The 23,359-nt window shown below is 58.9% G+C and overlaps 1 protein-coding gene across 21 annotated transcripts in view; it reads right to left on the reverse strand.

Moving 5' to 3' along the window:
* Positions 1-23,359, reverse strand: part of DCTN1 (dynactin subunit 1) — a 140,018-nt gene that overhangs the window by 2,082 nt on the left and 114,577 nt on the right. For 8 of the 21 annotated variants that reach the window (XM_043545027.1, XM_043545023.1, XM_043545020.1 and 5 more), the window contains 19 exons: positions 20,695-20,773; positions 19,577-19,736; positions 17,429-17,533; positions 16,856-17,047; positions 15,887-16,003; positions 14,886-15,038; positions 13,538-13,698; positions 12,661-12,829; positions 11,615-11,683; positions 10,992-11,054; positions 10,650-10,799; positions 9,007-9,168; positions 8,545-8,676; positions 7,877-8,005; positions 7,343-7,485; positions 6,502-6,668; positions 3,355-3,488; positions 2,251-2,440; positions 675-748 (listed from right to left, as the gene is read on the reverse strand). In XM_043545027.1, the coding sequence (XP_043400962.1) occupies positions 675-748; positions 2,251-2,440; positions 3,355-3,488; positions 6,502-6,668; positions 7,343-7,485; positions 7,877-8,005; positions 8,545-8,676; positions 9,007-9,168; positions 10,650-10,799; positions 10,992-11,054; positions 11,615-11,683; positions 12,661-12,829; positions 13,538-13,698; positions 14,886-15,038; positions 15,887-16,003; positions 16,856-17,047; positions 17,429-17,533; positions 19,577-19,736; positions 20,695-20,773 (2,549 nt within the window). Of the gene's footprint in view, positions 1-674; positions 752-2,250; positions 2,441-3,354; positions 3,489-4,193; positions 4,209-6,501; positions 6,669-7,342; positions 7,486-7,876; positions 8,006-8,544; positions 8,677-9,006; positions 9,169-10,649; positions 10,800-10,991; positions 11,055-11,614; positions 11,684-12,660; positions 12,830-13,537; positions 13,699-14,885; positions 15,039-15,886; positions 16,004-16,855; positions 17,048-17,428; positions 17,534-19,576; positions 19,737-20,694; positions 20,774-23,359 lie in introns of all 21 variants that reach the window. The other 13 variants (XM_043545024.1, XM_043545021.1, XM_037898496.2 and 10 more) reach the window with 3 other exon arrangements.

A 23,359-nucleotide genomic window follows, 5' to 3' on the forward strand; every position in this document is an offset into this window, starting at 1 on the left:
GGTGGGAGTGGGGACGACGTGGCTATCTGGGGTTGCAGCCGTTTTATTCACAGGTCAAAGGAAATATTTGTTCACATCAAAAAAGCACCACGTGTAACGGTCTCCCCTTAGATAGCAGGGGCTGCGGGTCGGGAGTGAGGGGCACCGGCAGGGCTGGGGGGGGAGCCCAGGGCCGGGCTAGCGGGGGCTGCGGGTCGGGAGTGAGGGGCACCGGCAGAGCTGGGGGAGCCCAGGGCCGGGCTAGCAGGGGCTGTGGGTCGGGAGTGAGGGGCACCGGCAGGGCTATGGGGGGAGCCCAGGGCTGGGCTAGCGGGGGCTGCGGGTCGGGAGTGAGGGGCACCGGCAGGTCTGTGGGGGGAGCCCAGGACCAGGCTAGCAGGGGCTGCGGGTCGGGAGCGGGGGGCACCGGCAGGGCTGTGGGGGGACCCCAGGGCTGGGCTAGCGGGGGCTGTGGGTCGGGAGCGAGGGGCACCAGCCGTGCAATGAGGGAGATGCATACGAGCGCCCCCAGCCCATGGCAGACTCTCAGCTGTGCCTTGCTCTCCTGGAGCACTGGCCGCTCCCTGCTTGTGGCCTGTCCGGGGCCCTGCTGCCCGCTCGCGGCCTCGGCGCCAGACGGGGCTGTGGGGCGTTTGCAGAGACACTGATGGATCACGGGCAGCTGCTGCATTTACCTTCAGCTTGTCGATGGTGCCGCTCAGGGATTTCAGGCGGGCTGTCTGCTCCAGCAGCTGAGCGGCCGGGCTTCCTGCTGGGGGAGAAGAGACCTAGTAAGGGGAGCTCCCTGCAGGAGCGTGACTTCCCCGGAGAGAAGGTGCCGAGTCCCAGCTGGGCGAGCGGGAGGAACTGCCCCGAGCCGGGGTCTGACAGTGACCTTGGCTAGGAGCATCAGCCCCAAGCACCCTACAAGCTGTACAGCCAGGAATCCCATCACCCAGCACTGATATGCATCCACCTCTGACTGGGGCACAGCAGCTGTTCAGCTGAGATGGGACAGCACTGGAGAATCCTGGATCCAGGTTATCAAATGAGAAACACGACACTGTAGGGAAGTTCCCATCCCAGAGGCCCATTGAAAGCAGGAGGAATAGGGAGACTAAGCCTCTGTTCCCCCATCCTCCAGGAGGGGCCAGCATAGGAGAGGCCAGAGTGCAGATGAACAGCCCAGTGTGTGCAATGGGCAGCTCTGGGGGTCAGCAGGACCCTCTCACACAGCTCCCAGATCCCTAGGCAAGGGTGACAGCGTGGTCTGGTCCTTCAGCCCACCGGGAGCTGAGCTCCTGCCACATAAACCAACGCTGCCCATCCAGCAGCGGGGCGGGCGGGGGCTGAGCAGGGTCTCGGGGGTGTTCATGAGGCCGTTCTGGGCCCTTCAGAAGGAAACCTGGTGAGGAGAACACCCCACCCCTCAGGCGTGGTTCCTGGCTCTGCCCACAGGGCGTACACTGCCAGTGAGCACAGGGGAGGCCGGGGGTGCCCAAAAATCACTGGGAGGATTCACTTGGGGGACTCCTTTCGCAAGGGGAGGCAGGAAATGGCCAGCCCCCCACTAGGTGCACGGGGCACTTTGGTGGGCTGCACAGCCAAGCACCCCCGGCAGGTTCTGGGGACCCTGAATTCCTCGCGCGTCCGGCTCCCGACCGCGGGGTCTCAGAGTTCTGTCCCCTGGATACTGGGCGCAGATACCCCACAGCGAGGGGCCCGAGTCGGCAGCTGCAGCCACGCAGCACCAGTCATCTCCAGAGCAAATAAAACCTTTACAGGGGCTAAAGTAACAAGCAAAGATCTCCAGCCTGCTCCCCTGGACGTCCAGCGTCTGCTTCGCCTGCTCCCCAGCGCTGCCTCCCCTCGGGGAGCCGTCGGACGCAGCGAGGCGTGGGGGTTACGGACCGCAGCACGACCAGAGCGGGGCTTTGTAAATACCACAATGGGACAGCCTGGGCTACACCCCAGAGACAGCAGCCACTTCCAGGAGAGGACAGAAGTCCCTGGCTGGTTAGCATGACCTCCAAACCCACAGTTCTGCCCTGGGCATGGGCCGAGAGAAGAGCATGCCCGCGGGCCCCGCCCACAACCCGTCCGAGAAGGGCCCACCCGGCCTCTGCTGGCTCGGCCCTGGCGCTGACGCTGTTACCTCCGGTAAGTTCGCTAGCAGGCCTGGGCCGAGCTGCCACCCTTGGGTCCCAGCTGACTCCGCCGACCTGCCTCCTCGGGGCACCTGCGCCAAGGAGTTGCGTGTGCAGGACGTACCCGAGCTCCTGCGTGTGACGTCCACCACCTTGGCGTTGGCGCTCATCTGGTAGAGGGTCTGCAGCAGCTGGCTCGTCTTCCTGTACAGGATGCCGGAGGCCACCTCCTCTCCCTGCCGATCTTTGGGGAGCGAGAGCTTCGGGACGTGCAGAGGGGGCAGCGCTGCCAGCTCCGTCTTCATCTGGGCTCCCTGAGCACGAAGCAACACAAGAGTGTAACCCACATCTCCGCCCCGGGCCTGGCCCATTCTCCAATTGGCACCTCACCCCTGGGCCAGCCACAGGAGAACCAGGCAAACAGAGGGAGCCAGAGCTCCTTCCCAGGGATACCCAGCCACCAGCCGAGCCGTGCAGTTCCCCTCGTCTGGGGGCGTCAAGACCCCCCCTCCCACTCACCCCAGTGCAAACTGCATGAGCCCAGGGGAGCAGGGACCCAGACTCACACCCTGAGAACCTGCTCTCCGTTCCACACACCAGCAATTCAAGCAAAGGAGAACAGGAGCTGGCCTCCCAGAACAGAGCCCGGGGCCCTGGAGCGGGGGACTGCTGGCCTGGTGTCGCCTCTGTGCTGAATGGCACAGAGGAAGGAGGGATCCCTCCCCCAATGCCCAGCACTGTACCCTGGAAGCTGGTGGTGCGGGGGAGGGGAAGGATAAGGAACAGCAGCCTGAGGCATGGGAGCCCCTGGCATTTTATCCTTGCGAGTGGGTCTGCAAATGCCCCTCGTACAGCAGAGGGGTCTGACGTTAGCTATTTGCTTCGGTAATGCCCTACAGCAGGGAGGTCCACAGGTTAATGGCACATTTCCTTTGCATTCCACCGATGGCCCTTTGCTCCTATAAACAGGATCCTGGTCAGCCAGTCTCCTCTAGATTCTCACCATAGCTCCAGACTAAAGCATCCCAGCTCCAATCCGTCTGGAATCCCCTTCCTCTGACCAGGCATATTGCCCTTCTCTGCTTCCCCCCGGGAGGGACCGGCTGGAGAGCAATGGGTGGTTCCCGGTAGCCAGTCGGGGCGTGTGCAGCCCAGGCCTGGCCGGATGAATGCCTGGAGGGCCCAGTGGTGCAAACCCCAAGAGAGGCCCACACAGAGAGGCCCTCACCATGAGACGGTTGTTCTCAGTTTTGAGGTGCTCAATGGCCAGCCGCATGGCATCGATCTGCTGGAGGAGAAGAGGCGAGTCCTTCACCTGGACAGGCCCTGAGCCACCCACCATCACCTGGCCAGCGCCGACACCTGCAAACGGGGAGAGAACATCAATGGTCAAAGGAGACTAAGGAGCTGGCCAGCAGGGGTCCGAGCATCCAGACGGGTTCGCTGCAGCCGACGTGGTCTGTGCATGCAGGGGTCAGGCTGAGATGGGAAGGAAGAGGTGAATGTGGCCGTGCCAAGGAGCAACGACCCATCCATATGCCCCTGGCCGGGGCACAGAGCCATCATAGTCACGCAGCTGGAGCTGGAGAGCCCTGTGGCAGGGCCCTGGGGTCAAACCCATGCAAATACCTAGCAAGCAAGGGGGCCCAGCACCCTGACAACACCCGTCAGGGGCCACACGCCCAGGCCAGGATCCCACCCCTGCAGAACTGCCTCTTGTCTCTGCAGCAGAGGCTGCTTCGGCCCATTCCCAGGACAGCCTGGCACTGAGCTGGAGAGGGGATGCAGCCCTGCATTGCCCCCGGTGGAACCAGCTCTGGGCACCTTTGTGGATCCATCTCCCCTCTGTTCCCCAGCTGGTTCCTGCCCCTCTCGGACACTGGGCAGGCTGCAGGATGCTCTGGCCAGTGAGCCACGTGGCTTCCTTGCAGTTAGAACAACAGCACTGGAGTAGGATGCACGTCGGATTCCCAAAGCCTCAGAAGCCCCTTCTCACATGCACTGGGCCTGCCCTCCTGGGGCCTACAGAGACTAGGAGAGCTGGCAGGCTGGAGCAGGATACTGTACCTCTCTGCTGTTCCTCTGTAGTGCCGGGAGGGGAGGAAAGCACAGGAGAGACGAGAAGAAGCAGAATTAAAAGCTGAGGAGCAAGGCTCGAATGCAGCTCTGGCCAGAGAAGCCATTGTAAAAGGGCACCGTCTTGCCCTGCAGATCTGCTCCCTACGCACATTCACACCCCCAGTCTGCTGCCTCTTACTCCAGGAGCCCTCACGGGGCCACACGGCCTTGGAGAAGGAGCTGGATTCCATCCTGGCTCCCGCACTGCCTGCTGCAGAACCCGCACGGGGGCGCAGGACCGGAGAGCCCGCCTGAGTCAGCAGAGCAGGAAGTTTCCAAAACAACACAGTTCATCACTGGAGCAAATCTGGCAGGACAAACCCGCAGACCAAGATGCCACTCCTAGAGCAGCTGCATCTTGGGATGGATCCTGAGACCTGCTGACACCTCCCACCGCCTCCACTGGGCTCAGCACGCTCCGGATGGGCCTGCCGAGAGCACGAGGCAGCCAGACGGCTGTGTGAACCACAGGCAGAGAAGGAAAGATGCCAGAGCGCCAGCAATTCAAGAGAACAGAGCCTTGAGCGCAAGGAAGTGGGACACAGGACTCTCCTTTCCCAGCTCTGCCACTGACTCACTTTGGGGCCTTGGAAAAGTCCCTTTGCTGTCCTGTACCACGGCGGCCCTGCTGCAAACCGGGACCCCCGTCCCTGGCCGACGCGCGGCAAGCACTGATCAGCGGGGATGGGGCAGCGTTCTGAAGACGACAAGGGCTCCTGCTGCGATGCGCACAGCCAAGTGGTACCTGTGCATCGCGGCATCACCACCTTTCCCACTCTCACCAGACACTCAGCACAGACCAACGCTCACTGAGCTCGGGGAAGAAAACCGGCTACAATCCAGGGATCAGACCAGCTACCGCCAGCAACCCACCAGCCAGAGGCACGTCGCTGACAATCACCCCGAGGGTGGCGGGCCAGGAGGGCACCAGCGGCCAGTAGCATGGGCCATGTCCATGCTAGCACACAGCTGAAGGCGTGGACATTACCCCTCCGTATAAACGCCAGCGGGATCAGTTCAGACCTGCTAACCAATCACCTCCGGGCTCCAAGGAGCGCCTGCTGCCGGACAGACCCCTTGCCTAGTCCCAGGAGCCTCAGGTCCGGGCCGTTGTTGTGAAACGCAGGCAGCCCTGGGAATCCCACGGCTCAGACTCCAGCTAGAGCCTGCAGGGAACAGGCCCTTTAAGGGCCCTTGCTAGGCCCTGCCGCACTCCTGCACTCAGCCTGGGCAGGCCTGCCCCCTGCAGCTCACGCTGAGTGGAGAACTCCAGCCGTGTGCGCGGAAAGGATCCAGCTAACCCCCGCCTCCTGCCATGGCTGGAGAGGGCCCTAGCCAAGAGGAAGTGAGTGCAGCTGCTGTGCTTCTCTGCCAGCCGGGAAGGAGACCACGGGGAACGGCAGCCTCTCTCGGGAGCAACGGAGGCTGGACGCAAGCCAGGCCTGTGCTCCTACATGGGGCTCTGCTGGGAGAGCGCCGAGAGACAGAACAAGGGGCTGGGTGAGGCTCTTCGACATCCACAGCGGGAAGCTGCCACCCCAGCCGTGGGAGCAAAGGGGAAGGAGGCAGCGATTGTGTGGCGGAGCAGAGGGAATTCCAGCAGCCTACCAGAGGCCTTTCCTCTCCAGCTGTCTGCTCACTGGGGTGCAGGTCAGAATACCACGGACTGGCTCTGAAATCACCAGCCAGTCATCGTACCCACATGGCCCAGAGCCCTGCAGCGTGCCCTCCCCCTAGGCAGCTGCAGCCCGCTGGAGAGGTATTCCCTTGGCTGGCTGCCCTTGCAGTGACCCAGGAGCTGGGGGGGCAAGTGCCCAGCTGAGCGAGCACTGCCCAGAGAGGTCAGAGTGCAGGGAGGCAGTGCTGGCCGTCACACATCACTCGGCTCATCCACTGATGCCTGGACATCTAGTTCGGGGCCTTCCAGCCTGCGGGCCAGCTGAGCCACCACGTGCACGACTGGCTCCAGATGTCTGAGGGGGCAGCCTGGTGCTCCCAGAACCGAGTGAGCTGCAAGGCCCCTGCCCCTTCCCTTCCTCAGGTCTAGAGCATTGCTCATTTCACGGGGCTCACACCAGGACCCGTCCACCCAACACTGCTCTGCCTCTCGTAGGGACACAGTGCGGCAGACTGAGTTCCCGCGGGGTTCCACTCCCCCATCCCCTGGGCCTTTTCCCCGGGTTTCCTTTCAGCGTCCGGGCAGCAAGGCTGAGGCAGCCCCCCGATGCTAGGGTGGGGGCATGGGCGGATCACGCACCTCCTGCAATGCCCGAGACGATGGACGCGATTCCAGACGCAGGGGATCCCCGCAGCCCCTCGATGGTGCGCTTGGACTGGTTGGTCAGGCGCTGCTTTAGCTCCATCTTTTCCGACTCCAGCTGGTCAATGTCAGCCTGAAGAGCGTCCATGGTCTCCTCAAACTCCCTGCAGGGGGAGAGAGCAAGCCACCAGCCCAGTGAGAGACGTTCCCCTGGGGACGAGACACGGCTCAGCTGGCAGAGTTCACAGCCTCGACCCAGCAGGCTTTGCAGGATCTCATCAGGTTTGGTAACTTCCAGCACCCTCCCGCAACCATACGCTCCCCAGCCAGCTCAGGGCTTCTCACTCAAGAGAGGGGGGCCTCCACCCATTTCCCTGGGAGGCTGGTCTGTTCTGCAGGCGACGATCTCACGCGCAGGAAGCGTTGCCGGACAATCAGCCCTTCATCCCTTTCGCTTTCTCCTGGTTCTAGCTCTATCAGGCTGACCCACTGCTCTCTCCCTGGGAGTTCATGGCGCTCCAGCACCCGTCGTCCAGACACAGCTACGCTATTACCCGGGTCTGGCAATGGTGTGAAATACAAACATCCTGCACCACACAGAAATGCAGCCTATTCTGAGATGCAACCTCTCTGCCCTGCCCAAACCTGCCTCACGTCAGCCACTAGCTGCCCCAGGGTAACGGCTGTGTCTAGCCACCCCTGAGCTCCAGAACGGCCCTGGAAACCATGGCAAGCTGCTAACACTGCTACCCCTTCTGCCCAGGCTCCTCCCTTAGCAGGTGCTCTCCCCTGGCCTAGACCATCCCGAATCCCCCAGGAGGCTGGGAAACCCACTCACTTCTCCTTCTTTTTGAGCAGAGCCTGGGTCTCGTCCAGCTTGGTTTGGATCTTCTCCACCCGGTCATCCGCGTCCTTGGACGAGCTGTCAAGCTTCTTCTCCAAGAGACTGAGGCGCACGTTTGCTTCACTCAGCTCCTCGCCCTGGAGCAGCAGGGGAGAAAGCGAAGTGCTCCAGGCCCCTGAGGGTGGACAGCATGTTCCGGGGCCCTGGAGTGCCCGCCCCCAGTTGCAGCCAATAGCCAGCACACACCACCATGTCCTGACTGGCTCCGGGGATCGGGTCAGGCGAACACTGACCAGCTACCTGGGGGGAGGACTGGCGCGTCCCTTATGGTTGATGCCACAGGCCACTGCTACAAGGGACGCTTGCGTCTCCCCCGGGGAAACCGATCCAAAGGGTTAACAGGCCCCAGGCAGCTCTACAGGAAGTGGGAGCAACCCAGGCAGGGAGGAAGTGACTCCCCAAGGCTGCAGGGTTCTGCACCGGCCAACAGGAAAGGCAGATTAGGGAACAGACCACGGATGAGCTCACCTTGATTTTGAGCGATTTCTTCAGCTCTTTGATGACAGTCTCTCTGTCTTCCAGCTTCAGTCCCAGGCCCTCGGCATCTGTGATCTCGGCCCGGAGCGCGGCTGCCCTCAGATTGACAGGAGGAGGGGGCTGCAGGGACAAGGGAGGGGGTTGGTCGGATATCGCCAGCTGATGGATTCCAGTGCTTGCTCATGGTGAAAACCGGGCAGGACGCTGCTGAGGGAATGCCCCCAAAATCTGCACGACAGGCAACTGCCCGGCTCCCCGAGTCCCTGACAATCCAGGGAGGGCTGGTCTCGCTGGCCGGGAAGGTGACAGAGCTAAGACACGCCTACTGGTTTGTAAGCATCTGCCGAGCTGCACAGACAGCAGGGTGGGCTTCTGCTGCAAGGTGCTGGCCCCTCACCCTGCGAATCGCGTCAAAGGAGAGAGCCTGCTCTGCCCAGAACACCCCCATCAAACCCAGCTACGAGGGGCTGTGCCCATCGGCATCTGCTGTGCGCGCTGCAGCGTGACCATCCGTGTCAGCACACGGCCTGCCGGAGACCAGGGTAGGCTTTCCGTCTCCTCCCGCCATCCACAGGAAATCAGGGCCTCCCCTGGAGGAAGTGACAGCTCAGTTCAGCTGCCCTGGCCCAGCCCGAAGGTGCCCCCCAGCCGTGCCCCACCTTGGTCTGTGGCCGGTCGGCGTCATACTCTCCCTCCTGCATAGCAGTGGCCATCTTGTTCATGGTTGCAATGAGGACGTTACAGGACTGGCGCAAGCACTCGTAGGGGTTGATGCCCTGGCTGCCGTAGATCTGCAGAGGATGGAGAGAGAGAGAGAATTACCCCATTTCAAGGTGCACTCTGCCAGGGCCTCACTGCCAGCAAGGCTTCCTGCACTCGCTCCACACCGCTGATCACCAGCCCTGTGGTGCAGTCAGCCCCTGTGGCCACGAGGAGGCTGCAGACCGAGGGGATAGGTGAGTGGCAGGTCCCTACGCTTCAGCGTCAACTAGCTGTCACTCCACTCAGGCTCATCCCAAAGTCACCATGGGGCTGGAGTGAGATACAAGCTGCTCTGAGGCTAACAGGTATTCGTTCCCCATGGGCAGAGGGCTTAGGGAAGCTGAGAACAGGGTTCCCACCTGCTCGCTTGCTTTGAAGGCCAGATCTTCCAGCTTCACGGCCAGGAGCCCTTCGTTCTCCGTCAGCGGGGCGATCATCTGGGCCCCCGCGGCAGCCACCTCCTGCAGCACCGCCACCACCCAGGTCAGGTGCTTGCGGCAGTCCAGCAGCGTGTCCGACACCTGGGGTCAGGCAGACAGAGGGCGATTACGGGACTCGCTCCCAGTAGAGGCGAGTGGAGGCATTCACTCACCCCAACGGTAAGAGATTGCGGAGGGCAGTTCAGTTAATGTCTTTGGGAGCATCGTTAGGGAGAAGATCCTGGGCAACAGGAAGGAAGGACAGCCCAGGAAGTGAACAGGGCGGGGGATTCTTGTCACCACCTGAGCCCAAGGTTCCTGCTCTCTGCACTTGCCCTACTGGTTCCCTCAGTCCTTCCTGCTGGCGCGGTTCCCCGGGCTGTGTGCAGTCCCTGCTGTGACACGGGCCACGTGGGCTCAGGTTCCTTTCATAGAATCATCGAATATCGGGGTTGGAAGGGACCTCAGGAGGTCACCTAGTCCAACCCCCTGCTCAAAGCAGGACCAATCCCCAATTTTTGCCCCAGATCCCTAAATGGCCCCCTCAAGGATTGAACTCACAACCCTGGGTTTAGCAGGCCAATGCTCACACCACTGAGCTATCCCTCCCCCCCCATTTACCCAGGGAAGTTCTGTTACCCAGACCACATTACAGATGGCAGCTCAAGGCCGTGGCTCAGTCAGGAACAAGCAGCCAGGGCTCTCCTAGCTCGGTCTTATGCCCTACTCACTAGGCCGTGTGCCTCCTGGCCATGCCTTCCTCCTCTCAAAGCAAGGACTCTGCCCGCAAGGTGACTGCAGTGTCTGTGTCCCACTCCCACCTCAGCCAGCTCCTCCCACTCCCAATCCGTTCCCTGCTAGCTGTTCTCTCTAGCGCTGCTCTGATCGGTCACGCGCCCCAGCCCATTCAGGAAAAGGGCCGGGGCAAGTCACTGCACGGCCATGTTTTTATGCAGGGCCCAGGTACACGTGTAACACAACCCGAAAGGCAGAAGAGACCCGCAGCAGCGAACGCCAGCAGTCCCAGCCAGGCAAACAAAGGCACGCGCTGGCTCGCCCACAATGCACTGATTGCACCAGCTCTCCCCCACTGCGCACTCTGCCTCTGCTCTCCCCAAGGGAGCATTCAGGCCAGGCAGGCGACAGCATCCTTAGCACCAGACTAGTACTAAAAACCCGTCACGGGGGGGAGGGGGGGAGTCACATGGGGGGGGCAGGTGAGATGAGGTGAGGGAGGGAGAGAAAATGGCATCTGGTGTGCAGGACTATAATGGAGCTGACTAAAGTGGGAGCCTCCCCTTCACCAGAACCCAAACGATCCTCCCCCTCCAGCCCGCAGCTGCCTCCCTCTGAGCAGCCTCCTTCCCCTCACCCCAGTGCAGCGCTGCCTGCTGGCATGTGTATCCTCTGCAGGCTGCATCACCCAGCAGGAGGGTGGCTGCAATGTTCAGCAGTTCATGGCCATCTGCGGTGCCCCTGTGGCTCCTGGCAAGCTGCCGGTGCAGCCCCGGCGGGGCAGCATTTGGCTGCCCCGTTCCTACAGGAACTTCCCCCTGGGGCTGTTCGGCCCTGGCTAGCCCCACCTGCTGTCCGAAGCCAAGTGCTGCAGGTATCCCAGGTGCGTCTGTTCCGGGCATGCGGCGTCTAATCTTCTTGCAGAACTGGCGGATGTCGCTGCAGGAGGTCTCCAGGCCCTTGAGGAGGATGGCGAGGTCGGACGCCTCCTGCCCCGTCTGCCAGGCGCATGGAAGGGAGGAAGGGAGGGGGAGAGAAAGCTCAACGCTTGAGATGCCGAGGGCCAGAGCATCAGCTGGCTCACGATGGCGTAGCCACTGGCTTCAATGGAGCAACGCCACCGTACGCCAGCCGCGGCGCTGGCCCCGAATGCAGAGGGGAAGAAGGGTGGCAGGAAGTCACCTGCTCACCTGCAGGAAGGACCGCAATCGACCCACTTCCACGCCCATGCAGTCCAAGGCACTCTGGGTGAACTGTGGGACAAGCACAAGCACCGTTAGTACAGGGCAAAGCAGACTAAGCGAGACGACCGTGCCTGGGACAGAGCGGGGCAGAGCTCTCTGGGATTACAGGCTGCCGAGCTTGGAGATTCTGGCTGCCCAGGAGTCTGGGCTGCTTCGCTCTAGGGGTGTTATGTTGTGAGGCACCAGGACACAGGTGCTCTCTGAAGGGAGGCCGGACAGCGCCGACTGCTCCTCTGCAGGTACCGGGCTCAGCGTGTTCTCAACTCCTCTTCCCTGCTCTCTACTCACCTGCCCATTGGCAGGGCCCATCCCACAACATCTGTGTCCTCACCCTTCCCCTCGCACGCCCACTGGTGGGGGAGAAGTGGGACTCGGGGGGAGAAGCGGGCAGCTGGCAAGCCCACGCTAGCAGGGAAGGCGCCACAGGGAAAGAGGACGTGTTCCAAAGCTCTCATTAGGAAGGCAGCTGCAGCTCTTCCGGGCTGCAGCTCCACCTTGCCGGTCAGCCTGCCCGTGCAGTGAATCCTTCCCCAGGGCCCGCAGCAGGGGCCGCACGGCCACTACTCCACCTTAATGTGGTCCGCCAGCTGCATGGTGCAGTCTTCGGCTTGCTCCACCAGGTGGATGCTGTACAGGTGCTGAAAGGAGACGGAGAGAGGCGTTAGCAGCCCCGGCGCAGCCCACCCAGAGCCACGTGCCTACAACCCGTTTCCTAGCAGAGAACGGCTGGTCAGGCTGGCGCTGGGAAGCAAACGTGGGCCTGCCCCACCTGCATTCGGCCTGCGGGCAGCTGGATGTGCCGCAGACGGTCACACCGACGCAGAAGCACGCTCAGAGGTTTGCCCTTTGGTAACGGCGATAGGAACCAGACTGGAGTTAATCCAGCAGAGCCACACGCCGTCCCCAACTCCTGCACCTGGCTTCATATGTTTGGGGAGAGGGAAGTGTGCTGGGCTAGGGGGTGGAGGACAGCAGACTGGCTGCAGTAGCACATGCTGAGGGGCTCTCTGGGATACCTGGAGTGGACAATCAATCAGATGCCCCCTTGGGAACGGGGCCTGATCCCATGGATTTAGCTGAGATTCTCCTGCTCCAGTATTCTCCTCTGTGCTTGGACAGGGGGCCTGGCGGGGCTGGGATTCCTGCCAAGCCTAGAGGGATTATGGGAAGTTCTGGCAGGTCTATTTCAGTCTCTGACGTGGGGACATGGCCCTGTGGGATAGCGGTGATGGCTTCTGCAGCCAGCGTCCTAGGACACCCAGATAAGGGATCCCGGCACAAGAATGGCTAGGCATCTCCCTTCTCTAGGGAGGGAATTCAGAGCTCTGGAGAACAGGAGATCTCGTCATGGGCCGGCAGGGGAACCAGATCTCGGCGTTCAGGAGGCAGAGGGGAAAGAAGGAAAGGTGGTGACGGGAAGCTAGCTACTTAGCCTGCAGCCTGGGAGGTTTCCCTGAAAGCAGCAATGCCACATGGGGCTCGGCAAACCTCAACCCCACTTCGCTGCTCCCACCCTGCGCAGCTCAGATTGCCTTGCACCTGCCCTGGGCCAGTGCCCGTGGCGCTAGAGGGGCACGCACCGGCACCTACCTGCGGCACAGACCGCACCGCCTACCTGGTAGTACTTGATAGCTTTGGTGAGCGGCTCCACGTTGACCGTCTCATCCAGCTGGTCCTTGTGCAGCAGCTGAATCAGGAAGTCCAGCGAGCGCTCATGGACGCTCATCTCGGGGTAGAGCAGCCCCACCTTCTTGTAGACCTCAACGCTGCACTTACTCAGGGCCCTGGCGCAAGGAGCAAATACCATCAGCTAGTCTGGGACAAGTGTCTGGTCTCTACAGGGGCCCTGCAATCGCACGGGGCTCTAGTTCTGGACGCCCCCACTTGGGCCTGACTGTCAGAGGCACCGAACGGCCGCAGCTCGCCACAGCTAATGGGAGCTGCCGGTGCTCAGCATCCGTCCTAAGCCCAGACCCCCAGCACAACCCAAGGAGGGAGGCACTTCTGGTGACTGGGACCAGCAGCAGCACTAGCCGCACGGGGCTCCGGGGAAGGGACCCCGCAAGCGAAAGTCTATTCCAATCTCTGGGCTCGCTGTCGGGCGTTGGGTGCGGAGCAGCCCCTGCGGGGCGCTGGGGAGGTTTCTCTGCATTTCAGTGGCGCGCGTGGGGAGGTGCAGGTGGAAGGATTCTCCGTCTGGCCTCGGCAGCAGTAACGTGAATGTCTGAGCCCAGGCTGCGGCACTCAGTGCTTCTAGTGGCTGTTCCCAATCCCATCAGACCTCTGGGAACGCCTTCCTGGAGACCAGAGCCCACCACACCCCTCCCTCGGCCGCTGTGTTCAGGACGAGGTGCCTCCCTGGCCCGCAGCCATTCTGGACGTGTGACGGGTTTCCCACCCTCTGCCGGAACGGGGCACCCTAGGTGCTCTCCTCGTAGAGCGCCGGGGATCCAAAGGCTGGGTGCACGGTGCAGGGCACCTGGGGTACTCACTGTTCGTATTTGTGCAGCGTCGCTTGCAGGAGGCTGAGCGAATACACCAGCCCCGCAGCAAAGCTCAGCTGCTCCCCTGGGGCACCCCGCAGGCCTGTGCGCTCAGCACAGGTTTCATTCAGCTCGAACTTCTCCTGGGCCTGTTTGCTGATCAGCTCGGCCTGTTCCAGAAGAGACAGAGCAGTCTCAGCACCGGGCTACCCAGCACGGCGACGCATCCCCCCTTCTGCTCCCCGCTGCCCAGCATCCCTGCCTAGGAGCTGTACTTGCTCGGACAGGCTCCCCAGCACCAGCTGACGGGCATTTCACACTCAGTGCCATGGACCGGACCTGGGCAGGCACCAGCTTACGCAGCTTCAGTCACAGTCACTGCTGCCTTTTTATCCGATTCAAGGGGTTTTCTTGTATTTCCATCAGCTTCACTCCCCTGCAGCCTGCCCTCCATACCCTCCCGCTTGCAGCCTCCCGCCTTTTCATCCCGGTGATGGGGTGTGTGCCTCACACTAGGCCTGCAGGAGCTGAATTAGGCCAGTGGGCCCAATCAGCTGGTTAGGCTGCAAACAAGGGAGCTTTAGGCTGGAGGCAGCTCATCAGAGAGACACTCTCCTGCTAGAGACAGGCAGGGAGCAGCGGGGCTGCAGAGACGAGTTGCCTGACATTACTCCCTGGGCGGAGGGAGTTGAGAGGCCAGCAAACCCAGAGGAGTGGGGAGGGCCAGGAGGTATGAAAGCGGCTCAGGAAAAGGCAGCAAGGTGCAGGGAATGGACCTTGGCTGCTGTGTGGAGGTCCCTGAGCCCCTGGGCTCCCCTGCCAGCCACTGCGGGAGTGGGACTGCTTGAGACTGCAGGTGAGCGGGGAACCTTGATGCCCTCCCGCTGGAAAGGGAAGAGGATGCTGCTCCTGAGTGAGAGAGAGCGAGAGAAGCTGCAGAGGAGATACTGAGGGCATGTACCTGCTGGAAGGGCTGTCAGCCTTGGCAGACAGAGCTAATCCCCAGAACCACCAGGAGGCAGCGCCATCCAGCAGTGAGTAGAGCAACCCATCACAGGCCCCCAGCCCCCATCCTTCTGGCAGACAACGCCCAGATGAGATGCCCTTCAGAGCCCAGCAGTGCCGCTCGGGTGGGCTAGAGGGGCTCACTGAAGTCCTGCGGGAGGAAGGGCCTAGCTCTGCCACACAGTGCCACCCGGGGGCCAATGGAGCAGCCCTGAGCCCCTCAACTCGCAGCACAGAAATAAGCTGAAGCGGGATGAAAACAAGCCGCTCGCTTTCTTCCTCTGCCGCTCCCTGCCCTAAACATGTCAAAGGCGGAGATGCCTGGTGCAGGTGGGGACATGTCCTTCGCTACCTTGCAGATGAGCCGGGGGATGAGCAGCAGCACCAGGATGCAGTCGTGGTCCCCTCCGTGGCGCAGGAAGCTGTCAGGCATGAAGGAGGTGAGGAGGGAGACGTGCCGGTTGGCCTGCTGCACCTCCATCTGGCGCAGCTCCATCTCAATGGCCTGAAGGAGACAAAGGGAAAAATCAAACGGAGCCTGGAAGAAAGGACCAGGAGCCATGTGAGGCCATCTCCCCAGGCCTCCAGCCTGCTCGCTGGCATTCCGCGGGGGCGCAGACGTGCCAGTCCGTGCAGTAGGTTAGAGTCCGAGCCACATTCCCGCCCCTGTCCCAGAGCCACATTCCCACGGCTGCTGGAGGGAAGGAGATTCCTTCTCACTGTCTATTAGCTACACTGCCTTGGTGCTCATGGTCCAGAGCAGGCCCCGAAGGGCAGGGGAGGGCAAACGTCAGTCATCCTGGCTGTACCCTTGTGACCATTCCTTCCAGCCGGCGCAAGTTCACGTCAGGGCTCAGCAGACAAAACCCCATTTTCAAGCACTTCCTGCTGTGCGAAAACCGTTACAGTTTGGGCTGACGTCTCTCAGAACAAAGGTACTCGTAACACCCCTTCCCCACCCCCACACGTTAATACTCAATATCTCCCTCCGCAACACTCGCCCTTCCAGCACCCCGCCAAGTAGCTAAGATCTCCACTGCCACACAGAGCGCACAGGTGTCCCTGTCTGCCAGGGGTCTGCTAGCCACTCGCCCACACTGCTGGCCGCGGCGTCGATGCGGAAGAGGAGCGGTTCTCAGCAGTTACGCCATTTTGCAGACTTTTTGGTGCTCTCAGTCACTGTGACGCAGCCCTTGGGGAGGCCTCTGGCACCCTCAGAACAACACGGCAGGCTTGGAAAGCTGCCAAGCACAGGAAGCTATGCTGTGCACTCTCGCCTGCACGTGGAGCGCTGCCCATGGGAACACACACACCTGGGTCCTACACACCGACACGCCCAGCCGTTCTCCGTACCTTCGCATGGGCCTTAGTCTCTGCAAATTTAATCTTGAAGTCGAACATCTCTGGCGGAGGCTGCTGTTGTCTCTCAACGGAAGCTTCTTGCTGGTTCATGAGCTCTCGGTTCACATCCTGATTGCAGGAGGAGAGGGGAGAATTGGCAGTACAACAGAACTGCCATCTCCTCGCCCCCGAATACCCGCAGGGGGACAGGCCGGTACGAGGGGACAACGGGCAATCAAGGAAGAGGACGGGGAGTTGAATATCTGGGTGCACTCAGCTGAGGAGTCTCCCCAGCGCTGGGCCTAGCACCAGTTCCCAAGGGGACACAGGGCAGACTGCTCAGGTCCCAGGAGAACAATCACGCAGGGCGGGGAGGAGAACTAGATCCGTCTCCCCACCTGCATTTCCATGATGGTCTCACTTGCCTGCTGCCAGCGCCCCCAGGAATCCTTCGGGAATCCCCTCCACCTGCACACTTGGGGCTTCTCTTTCATACCTGCAGCCCCCAGGACACAACGCAACGCCCACATTTGGGAGCACGTTAGCCCACTGCTTCCAGCAGCTCCCAGCCTGTGCTTCCCCACTGCGGAGCAGATGGATGGCCAGGAGGCAGCAGAAACACAAGCAATCAGAGGAAGTTTCCCTCAGAGTAAACTAGTATTTAGGTTGCTCTGGCTTAGCTGGAGGTTCTTGGTAAATCCCGTCTAAATCAGGAGCCCAACTCCTAGGGCAGCAGCAGCTGGTTCCGGGTGTGTTTGCAGGGCCAGCAGCAGCCCCTGCAGGGTTGGTCCCGTCCCCTCTCCTCTGCAGTGCTCTCGCCTGCTGAGGGCTCTGCCTCCTTGTCAGTAAAGCCCTTCCCCGAAGCAGCTGCTGTTCTGATGGGTGCTGGGCAGTTCAGCCAGCTCCTCCCAGAAGCATGGGGTGCAGCCCCTCCCCTGGCCCCACCAGGCCGCAGTGGCAGGTGGTGCTCAAGGACTTTACCTGCAGGTGTGCGGTCAGCTCCCTGTATTTCTTGATGGTCTGCTGGTAATCTGCCACCGTCTCCTGGGCAGCCTCCACGCGCTTCTCTGCCTCGCGGACCCGTGCCGTTGCCATGTCCAGCTGCTCACGCAGCTCCAGCTCGGTCTCCCTGGCGTTCTCCTGCAGCTCGTCATTCATCTCGTTCATGGCTTCCTAGCAGGAAGAAGGGGCTACACAGCTCGGCCTGCCAGGCCACAGGAGCGTGGGGCTTTCAGAGGGGGGAAGGGGCACAGCTTCGGGGCTGACCAGGAGATCAGCCGCAGTGATCGTGCCCAGCAAGAGCTTGGGAGATCAGCCAACCCTGGTGACTTCATTGAGCCTCGCCTGAGCCCTTCCAGCATCCCTGCTTAGGCAGCATCCAGCATGGCTCTGCCGTGTCAGGGGAACAGCCCACCCAGCGCAGCTCTCCCACTGCTGTGCCCCATCCTTTGGCCAGCCTGGCTGCAGACCTCACACAGACAAAGGAACACGCGTGGGTTCTGTCTCGCTCCTCTCTGACCCCCGACAGAGAGCTCTACCTGCTGGGCAGCTTACCAGGTCGCCGACGGTCTCGCGCAGCTCCCGGACCTTCTCCTCCAAGTCCAGGTTTCTCTCCGTCAGAGTCTCCACCATCTCTTCAGCACCCAGCGCAGCATCCACCTGCGGACACAGGGCTCAAAAGCTTAACCCTGACCTGGACTCCCACATTCCTACACCCCTGCATAAGAACATAAGATCGACCATCCTGGGTCAACCCTATGGTTCATCTAACCCAGTGTCCTATCTTCCCACAGTGGCCAGACGCTTCAGAGGGAGTGAACAGAACAGGGTCATTATCGAGTGATCCATCCCCTCGACCATTCCCAGCTTCCAGCAGTCAGAGGTGTAGACACACCTGGAGCATTGGGCTGCGTCCCTGATCAGCTTGGCTAATAGCCGTTGATGAACCTGTCCTCCATTAACTTATCTACTTTTTTGAACCCAGTTATACTTTTGGCCTTCACTACATCCTCTGGCAAGGAGTTCCACAGGTTGACTGTGCGTTGTGTGAAGAAATACTTCCTTTTATTTGCTTTAAACCCGCTGCCTATTCAATTCATTGGGTGACCCCTGGTTCTTGTGTTACGTGAAGGGGTAAATAACACGTCCCTGTCCACATTCATGATTTTATAGACCTCTGTCCTATCCCCTCCCTCTGTCGTCTCTTTTCCAAGCTGAACGGTCCCAGCCTTTCTAATTTCTCCTTGTACGGAAGCTGTTTCATACCCCTCAGCATTTTGGTTGCCCTTCTCTGTACTATTTCTAATTCCAAAATAGCTTTTTTGAGATGGGGCGACCAGAACTGCATGCAGTATTCATGATGTGGGCGTACCGTGGCTGATATATTCTGTCTTATTATCTATGCCTTTCCTAATCACTCCTAACATTGTTCGCTTTTTTGACTGCTGCCGCACATTGAGCGCATGTTTTCAGAGAACTATCCAGTGACTCCAAGATCTCTTTCTTGACTGGTAACAGCTCATTTAGACCCCATCACTATGTATGTGTAATTGGGATTATGTTTTCCAATGTACATTACTTTGCATTTATCAACATTTAATTTCATCTGCCATTTTATTGTCCAGTCACCCAGTCCCGGTGGCCCGCAGCTCCCATTGGCCGAGAACGGCGAACCGCGGCCACTGGGAGCTGCGGGCGGCTGTGCCTGCAGACAGTCAACGTAAACTAACTGTCTCGTGGCCCACCAGTGGATTACCCTGACGGGCTGCATGTGGCCCGTGGGCCGCAGGTCGCCCACCACTGCTGTAGAGGAACTCAATGTTCCAGCAGGGTGAGGAGATGGGAAGAGACACTTGGCTTCAATTCTCTCAGCCACTGTAGCCACAGAACCTGGGACACGAGTGCCTAATGTACTTTTATGCAACCTCCAGTCAATTTAAAACACCTCAAAGAAATCTGTCTTCTACTGCTTTGCCAGACCTGAGCCCAACTTTTCCAAAGCCCTCTGTGCTCTGCACCGAAGCCCAGGACAAGGTTATGGGTCAGATTTATCAGAGGCAGAATGGGAGCTCACTCTCTTTACATCTGAACAAACAGGATTCGTTATTTCTCTCCCTTTGCATATTATCAAGTGGTGCCAGTGATAATTACCGCTCTCCTACCGAGCCAGGATCATGCTAGAGCTCTCGTACTGTGTGGCCTGCTTCTTCCACAGCAGACATTCGGTGCCTGCCTCTAGGAAGCCCGTAATAAGGAACCTTGCCCAGGGGGCCCCACAACGTCACTAGAACCCCGGCCTGGCTGTGACTCGCCCATCCTCCTGACCGCGCCGCACTAAGACAAACATGTTTAGATGGCACCGAATTCCAGAGGTAAGGAGACATCCGTTAGAACCTCCTCTGGAAAGGTTTCTAAGACTCCAGGTGCCAAGCGTCTCTTACGTTTAAGGAAGCCAGCCTGCAGCCAAGCACGAACTCGGAGTGCGACACAGCTCCAGTGCTGGAGGAGGGAGGGCAGACTCCACAGCAGGACCCCTGGGACACCCCCTGCCGCCTCGATGTTGCAGCAGCAAAGAGTGCTGCTCGAAGTGTGTGGTTTATAAGCGAGAGCCCCACACCCAACAGTTCACAGGAGACACCAATTTGCCTGGCAGTAGTTTCCTGACCCTCTTTGAAGCCCAAAAGCACTTTCGGGTTGACTCACCTGCTCTTTCAACTCATCAATGGTTCTCTCTGCCTGCTTCACCTCCTCCTGCAGCTTCTCCTTCTGCTGACGCAAGCTCTCCAGCTCTGAATTCTTCTTCTCCATGTGTTTCTGAAGCTTCACGTGCTCCTGCTTCTCTGAGGCAGACAGATCCCGCATCCTGAAACAGAGCAAACACACTCAGAGCAAACGGGAAGGGACCCAGGGACTGCGATCACAGCAGCCATTCCCTGTCCTTGCCATCACAGCCTTCCTCAGGTGTTTGCAGCCGTTCCAAGTCAGCTGGGCTATTCCTGTCCTTTCACTAGCAGTGACCGTCCCATACAGGACAGCGTGCAGCCCCAGTGCTGAGATACTAGGGCAGCCATGCTGAGTGCAGAGGGAACTCATTCACCCCAAGCGGGCTCAGATTTCCATTCCGTGGTGACGGGACTCTCAAACAGGACAGCTTTGCAGCCATCAGTGCACATTCACTCAGAACAGAGATGTTTCAGCCCCTGGATATGGCTTGCAACTTAACTCTTCATGGGAACACGGCAGATCAGACTCTCGGGCTGTGACCTGAAGAAGCTAGTCAAAGAAGACCATAACAGGTACATTGGTGGGACCATGCAGGGGAGGCTTTCTCCTAGGACACTACAGAGAGATGCAACATCCATTTCACAATGCAAAGCAGTTCAGTAGACACCTGACCAGGAGGTGTGCAGGACACTGCCAGAAGTCATCCCAATCTGGTCACCACAGCAAACACGCACATTATCAACCAGCTACGGTATTTAAGTAGCGTGCTCATAGCGAGAGTATCAGAGGAAAGCAGAGTGGTTGCTTCTCATGTTCTCTGCATGTATAACCTCAGCAGACCCACAGTGACCTACCCCACTTTCTACTTCTCTGAGGTTTAAAAGATGTGCCCAGAGTTAGAAAGGAACTGAGGGGCATTTGGAGGGGTGTATCTGTGTGGGACTAGGGGGTTAATACCCTGGCTCGAGAACAGAGGTCCATGGTTCACTGCTTTGAGGCAGGTTTTGTTGCCAGGTGGCAGGGAATGGAGCTTGCAGTGAAGATCTGCAGAGGTGAGATCACGGAGGAAGAGATTTAATAGGGAAGGAGCGTTATACCTGACAAGAGCTTCCTTGAGCCTCGCGTTTTGCTCTTCTAGCTGTTTGACCTGGTAGCTGGATGCAGCCCCATCCGAGCCTGGAGAAAGGGAGAAGCAGAGAGACGATACCCAGCATGCTCAGGAAAATCAGCTGTTATCCAGAGGCAGTTCTCTTAAAAGCAACTAAGGTTTTAAACCTGGGAGTGGGGAGGATAACGCACAGAGGGTTAACCCACCAGCCTATTGCCTCCTCAGCAGAGCGGCCCTCGAATCTAGCATATGGCACAAGTGATACAAGGATGGCAAGCTCAGGTAAGTCGATTAGTGGTCAGGGACTCAAACTAAGAACTACTGCATGGCACGGCACAATCTGCAATCTCACTCAGGGGGCTGCATGGCTAGAACTGCTGGCCCTGCAGGTCAGGCCGGAGGTGCCTGAAGCAGAGCTGTACTCTAGGGGTTAGATTAGATGGTGCTTGTGGTCCTTTCTAACCCTTGGGGTCTATGTACTTACCTGGCTGTAGCTAATGTGACAGCGAATGTGATCCAAGTAGCCACCGCCCCCGCCTTTCTCCTCCTCCATCCGCCCCACCGAAGATCCCACATCCCCTTCAATCTGTCCATCTCCCCCAGTCCCCCCATTGCAGCCCCCCTCAGTGCATCCATCTGCTGTCTCCTCAATCTACTGCTCCTTTGGCAGATGCAGGTTCTGTCCAGCTGAGCAGAGTCCTGGGGCTCTCAGATGACCATTCTGCAGGCCCTCTGGCATGGAACGCGGCTCATGCGGTCGATATTCAACGGCTGCTCACTTCCTTGTCTGTGTATTTTTAAAGTCTGCCTTGGCTAGAAAGCCCATTAGGGAATCAAAACAAGGACAAAATATGTGAGATTGTCCCGAGTTTTGGTTTCAATGTCCTGTCCATAGAGGAGCTGAGCAGCTGGTCTGAAATCAGCAAAATGAGCAGACCCTGTGCACTACAGCACAAACAGCTCGTCCCAGAGATGCTCCCAGGAGCAAGCATCCCCTGTCTGAGCAAGGGGCAATGAGAGCTGAAATGGCTGTTTTAACCTTAGCCCCTAGGTTCCCTAGTCAGAGGCCTGCATCCCGGCAGCCAGACTCCTACGCAAACTCAGAGATGATGGGACATGGCGAGTTGCTGACACTGCTTCCTGTAGGACCCGTCTGTGAATAAGGGTCCTACCACTTCCTACTGGCCAGCGCTGCGAAGCCAAGTAATCGGACTGCATGCAAAAGACTGAAAGCATTTAGCTGGATGTTTAAGGAGCTATCACAGCAATCCCACAAGGGCAAATCCTAACATCAGAATGGCCAGACTGGATCAGACCAAAGGTCCACCTAGCCCAGTATCCTGTCTTCTGACAGCGGCCAATGCCCAGTGCCCCAGAGGGAATGAACAGAACAGGGAATCATCAAGTGATTCATCCCGGTGCCCATTCCAGCTTCTGGCAGTCAAAGAGGTTTAGGGACACCCAGAGCATGGGGTTGCCTCCTTGACCATCTTGGCTAATAGCCACTGATGGACCATCCTCCAGGAACTTATCTAGTTCTTTTTTGAACTGTTATAGTCTTGGCCTTCACAACATCCTCTGGCAAGGAGTTCCACAGGTTGACCATGCGTTGTGTGAAGAAATACTTCCTTTTGTTTGTGTTAAACCTGCTGCCTAGTAATTTAATTGGGTGACCCCTGCTTCTTGTGTAATGTGAAGAGGTAAACAACACTCCAGACCAGTCAGGATTTTACAGACCTCGAGCAGATCCACCCTTAGTCGTCTCTTTTCTAAGACGAACAGTCCCAGTTTTTTTAATCTCTGCTAATATGGAAGCTGTTCCAGACCCCTCATCACTTTTGTTGCCCTTTTCTGTACTTTTCCCAGTTCCAATGTGTCTTTTGGAGATGGGGCAACCGGAACCGCAGGCAGTGCTCCAGATGTGGGTGCCCCGAGGATTTACGCCGTGGCATTCTGTCCATTATCTACCCTTTCCCAAATGGCTCCTAACATTCTGTCCCGCTGCACAGGGAGCAGATGTATCCACAGACCTATCCACGAGGACTCCAAGATCCCTTGCTTGAGTGGTAACAGCTCATTTAGACCCCACCGTTTTCAATGGATAGTTGGGATGTTTTCCAATGTGCATTACTTTGCATGTATCAACATGGAATTTCATCTGCCATTTTGTTGCCCTGTCACCCAGTTGTGTGAGACCCCTTTGTGGCTCCTCGCAGTCAACTCGGGACTTAACTGTATTCAATTATCTTGAATCATCTGCAGACTTTGCCACCTGCTCACCCCTTTTGCCAGCTCACTTACGAATACGTTGTATGACCTTGGTCCCAGCACAGATCCTTGTGGAATCCCGCCATTTACCTCGCTCCACTGTGAAAACTGACAATCGATTCCTACCTGTTGTTTCCTCTCTTTTAACCAGTTACTGATCCATGAGAGGACCTTCCCCCTTGTCCCATGATTGCCTCCTTTGCTTAACAGCCTTTTGTGAGGGATCTTGTCAAAGTCTTTCTGAAATTTCTTGTACACTATTCACGGGATCCCCCTTGTCCATGTTTGCTGACTCCCTCAAAGAATTCTACTAGATTGGAGAGCCAGGAGTTCCCTTTACAAAAGTTATGGTGACTTTTCCCCAACAAATCATGTTCATCTCTGCG

The sequence above is a fragment of the Chelonia mydas genome, chromosome 4 (assembly GCF_015237465.2).
Source record: "Chelonia mydas isolate rCheMyd1 chromosome 4, rCheMyd1.pri.v2, whole genome shotgun sequence".
NCBI classification, from domain to species: Eukaryota; Metazoa; Chordata; order Testudines; family Cheloniidae; genus Chelonia; species Chelonia mydas.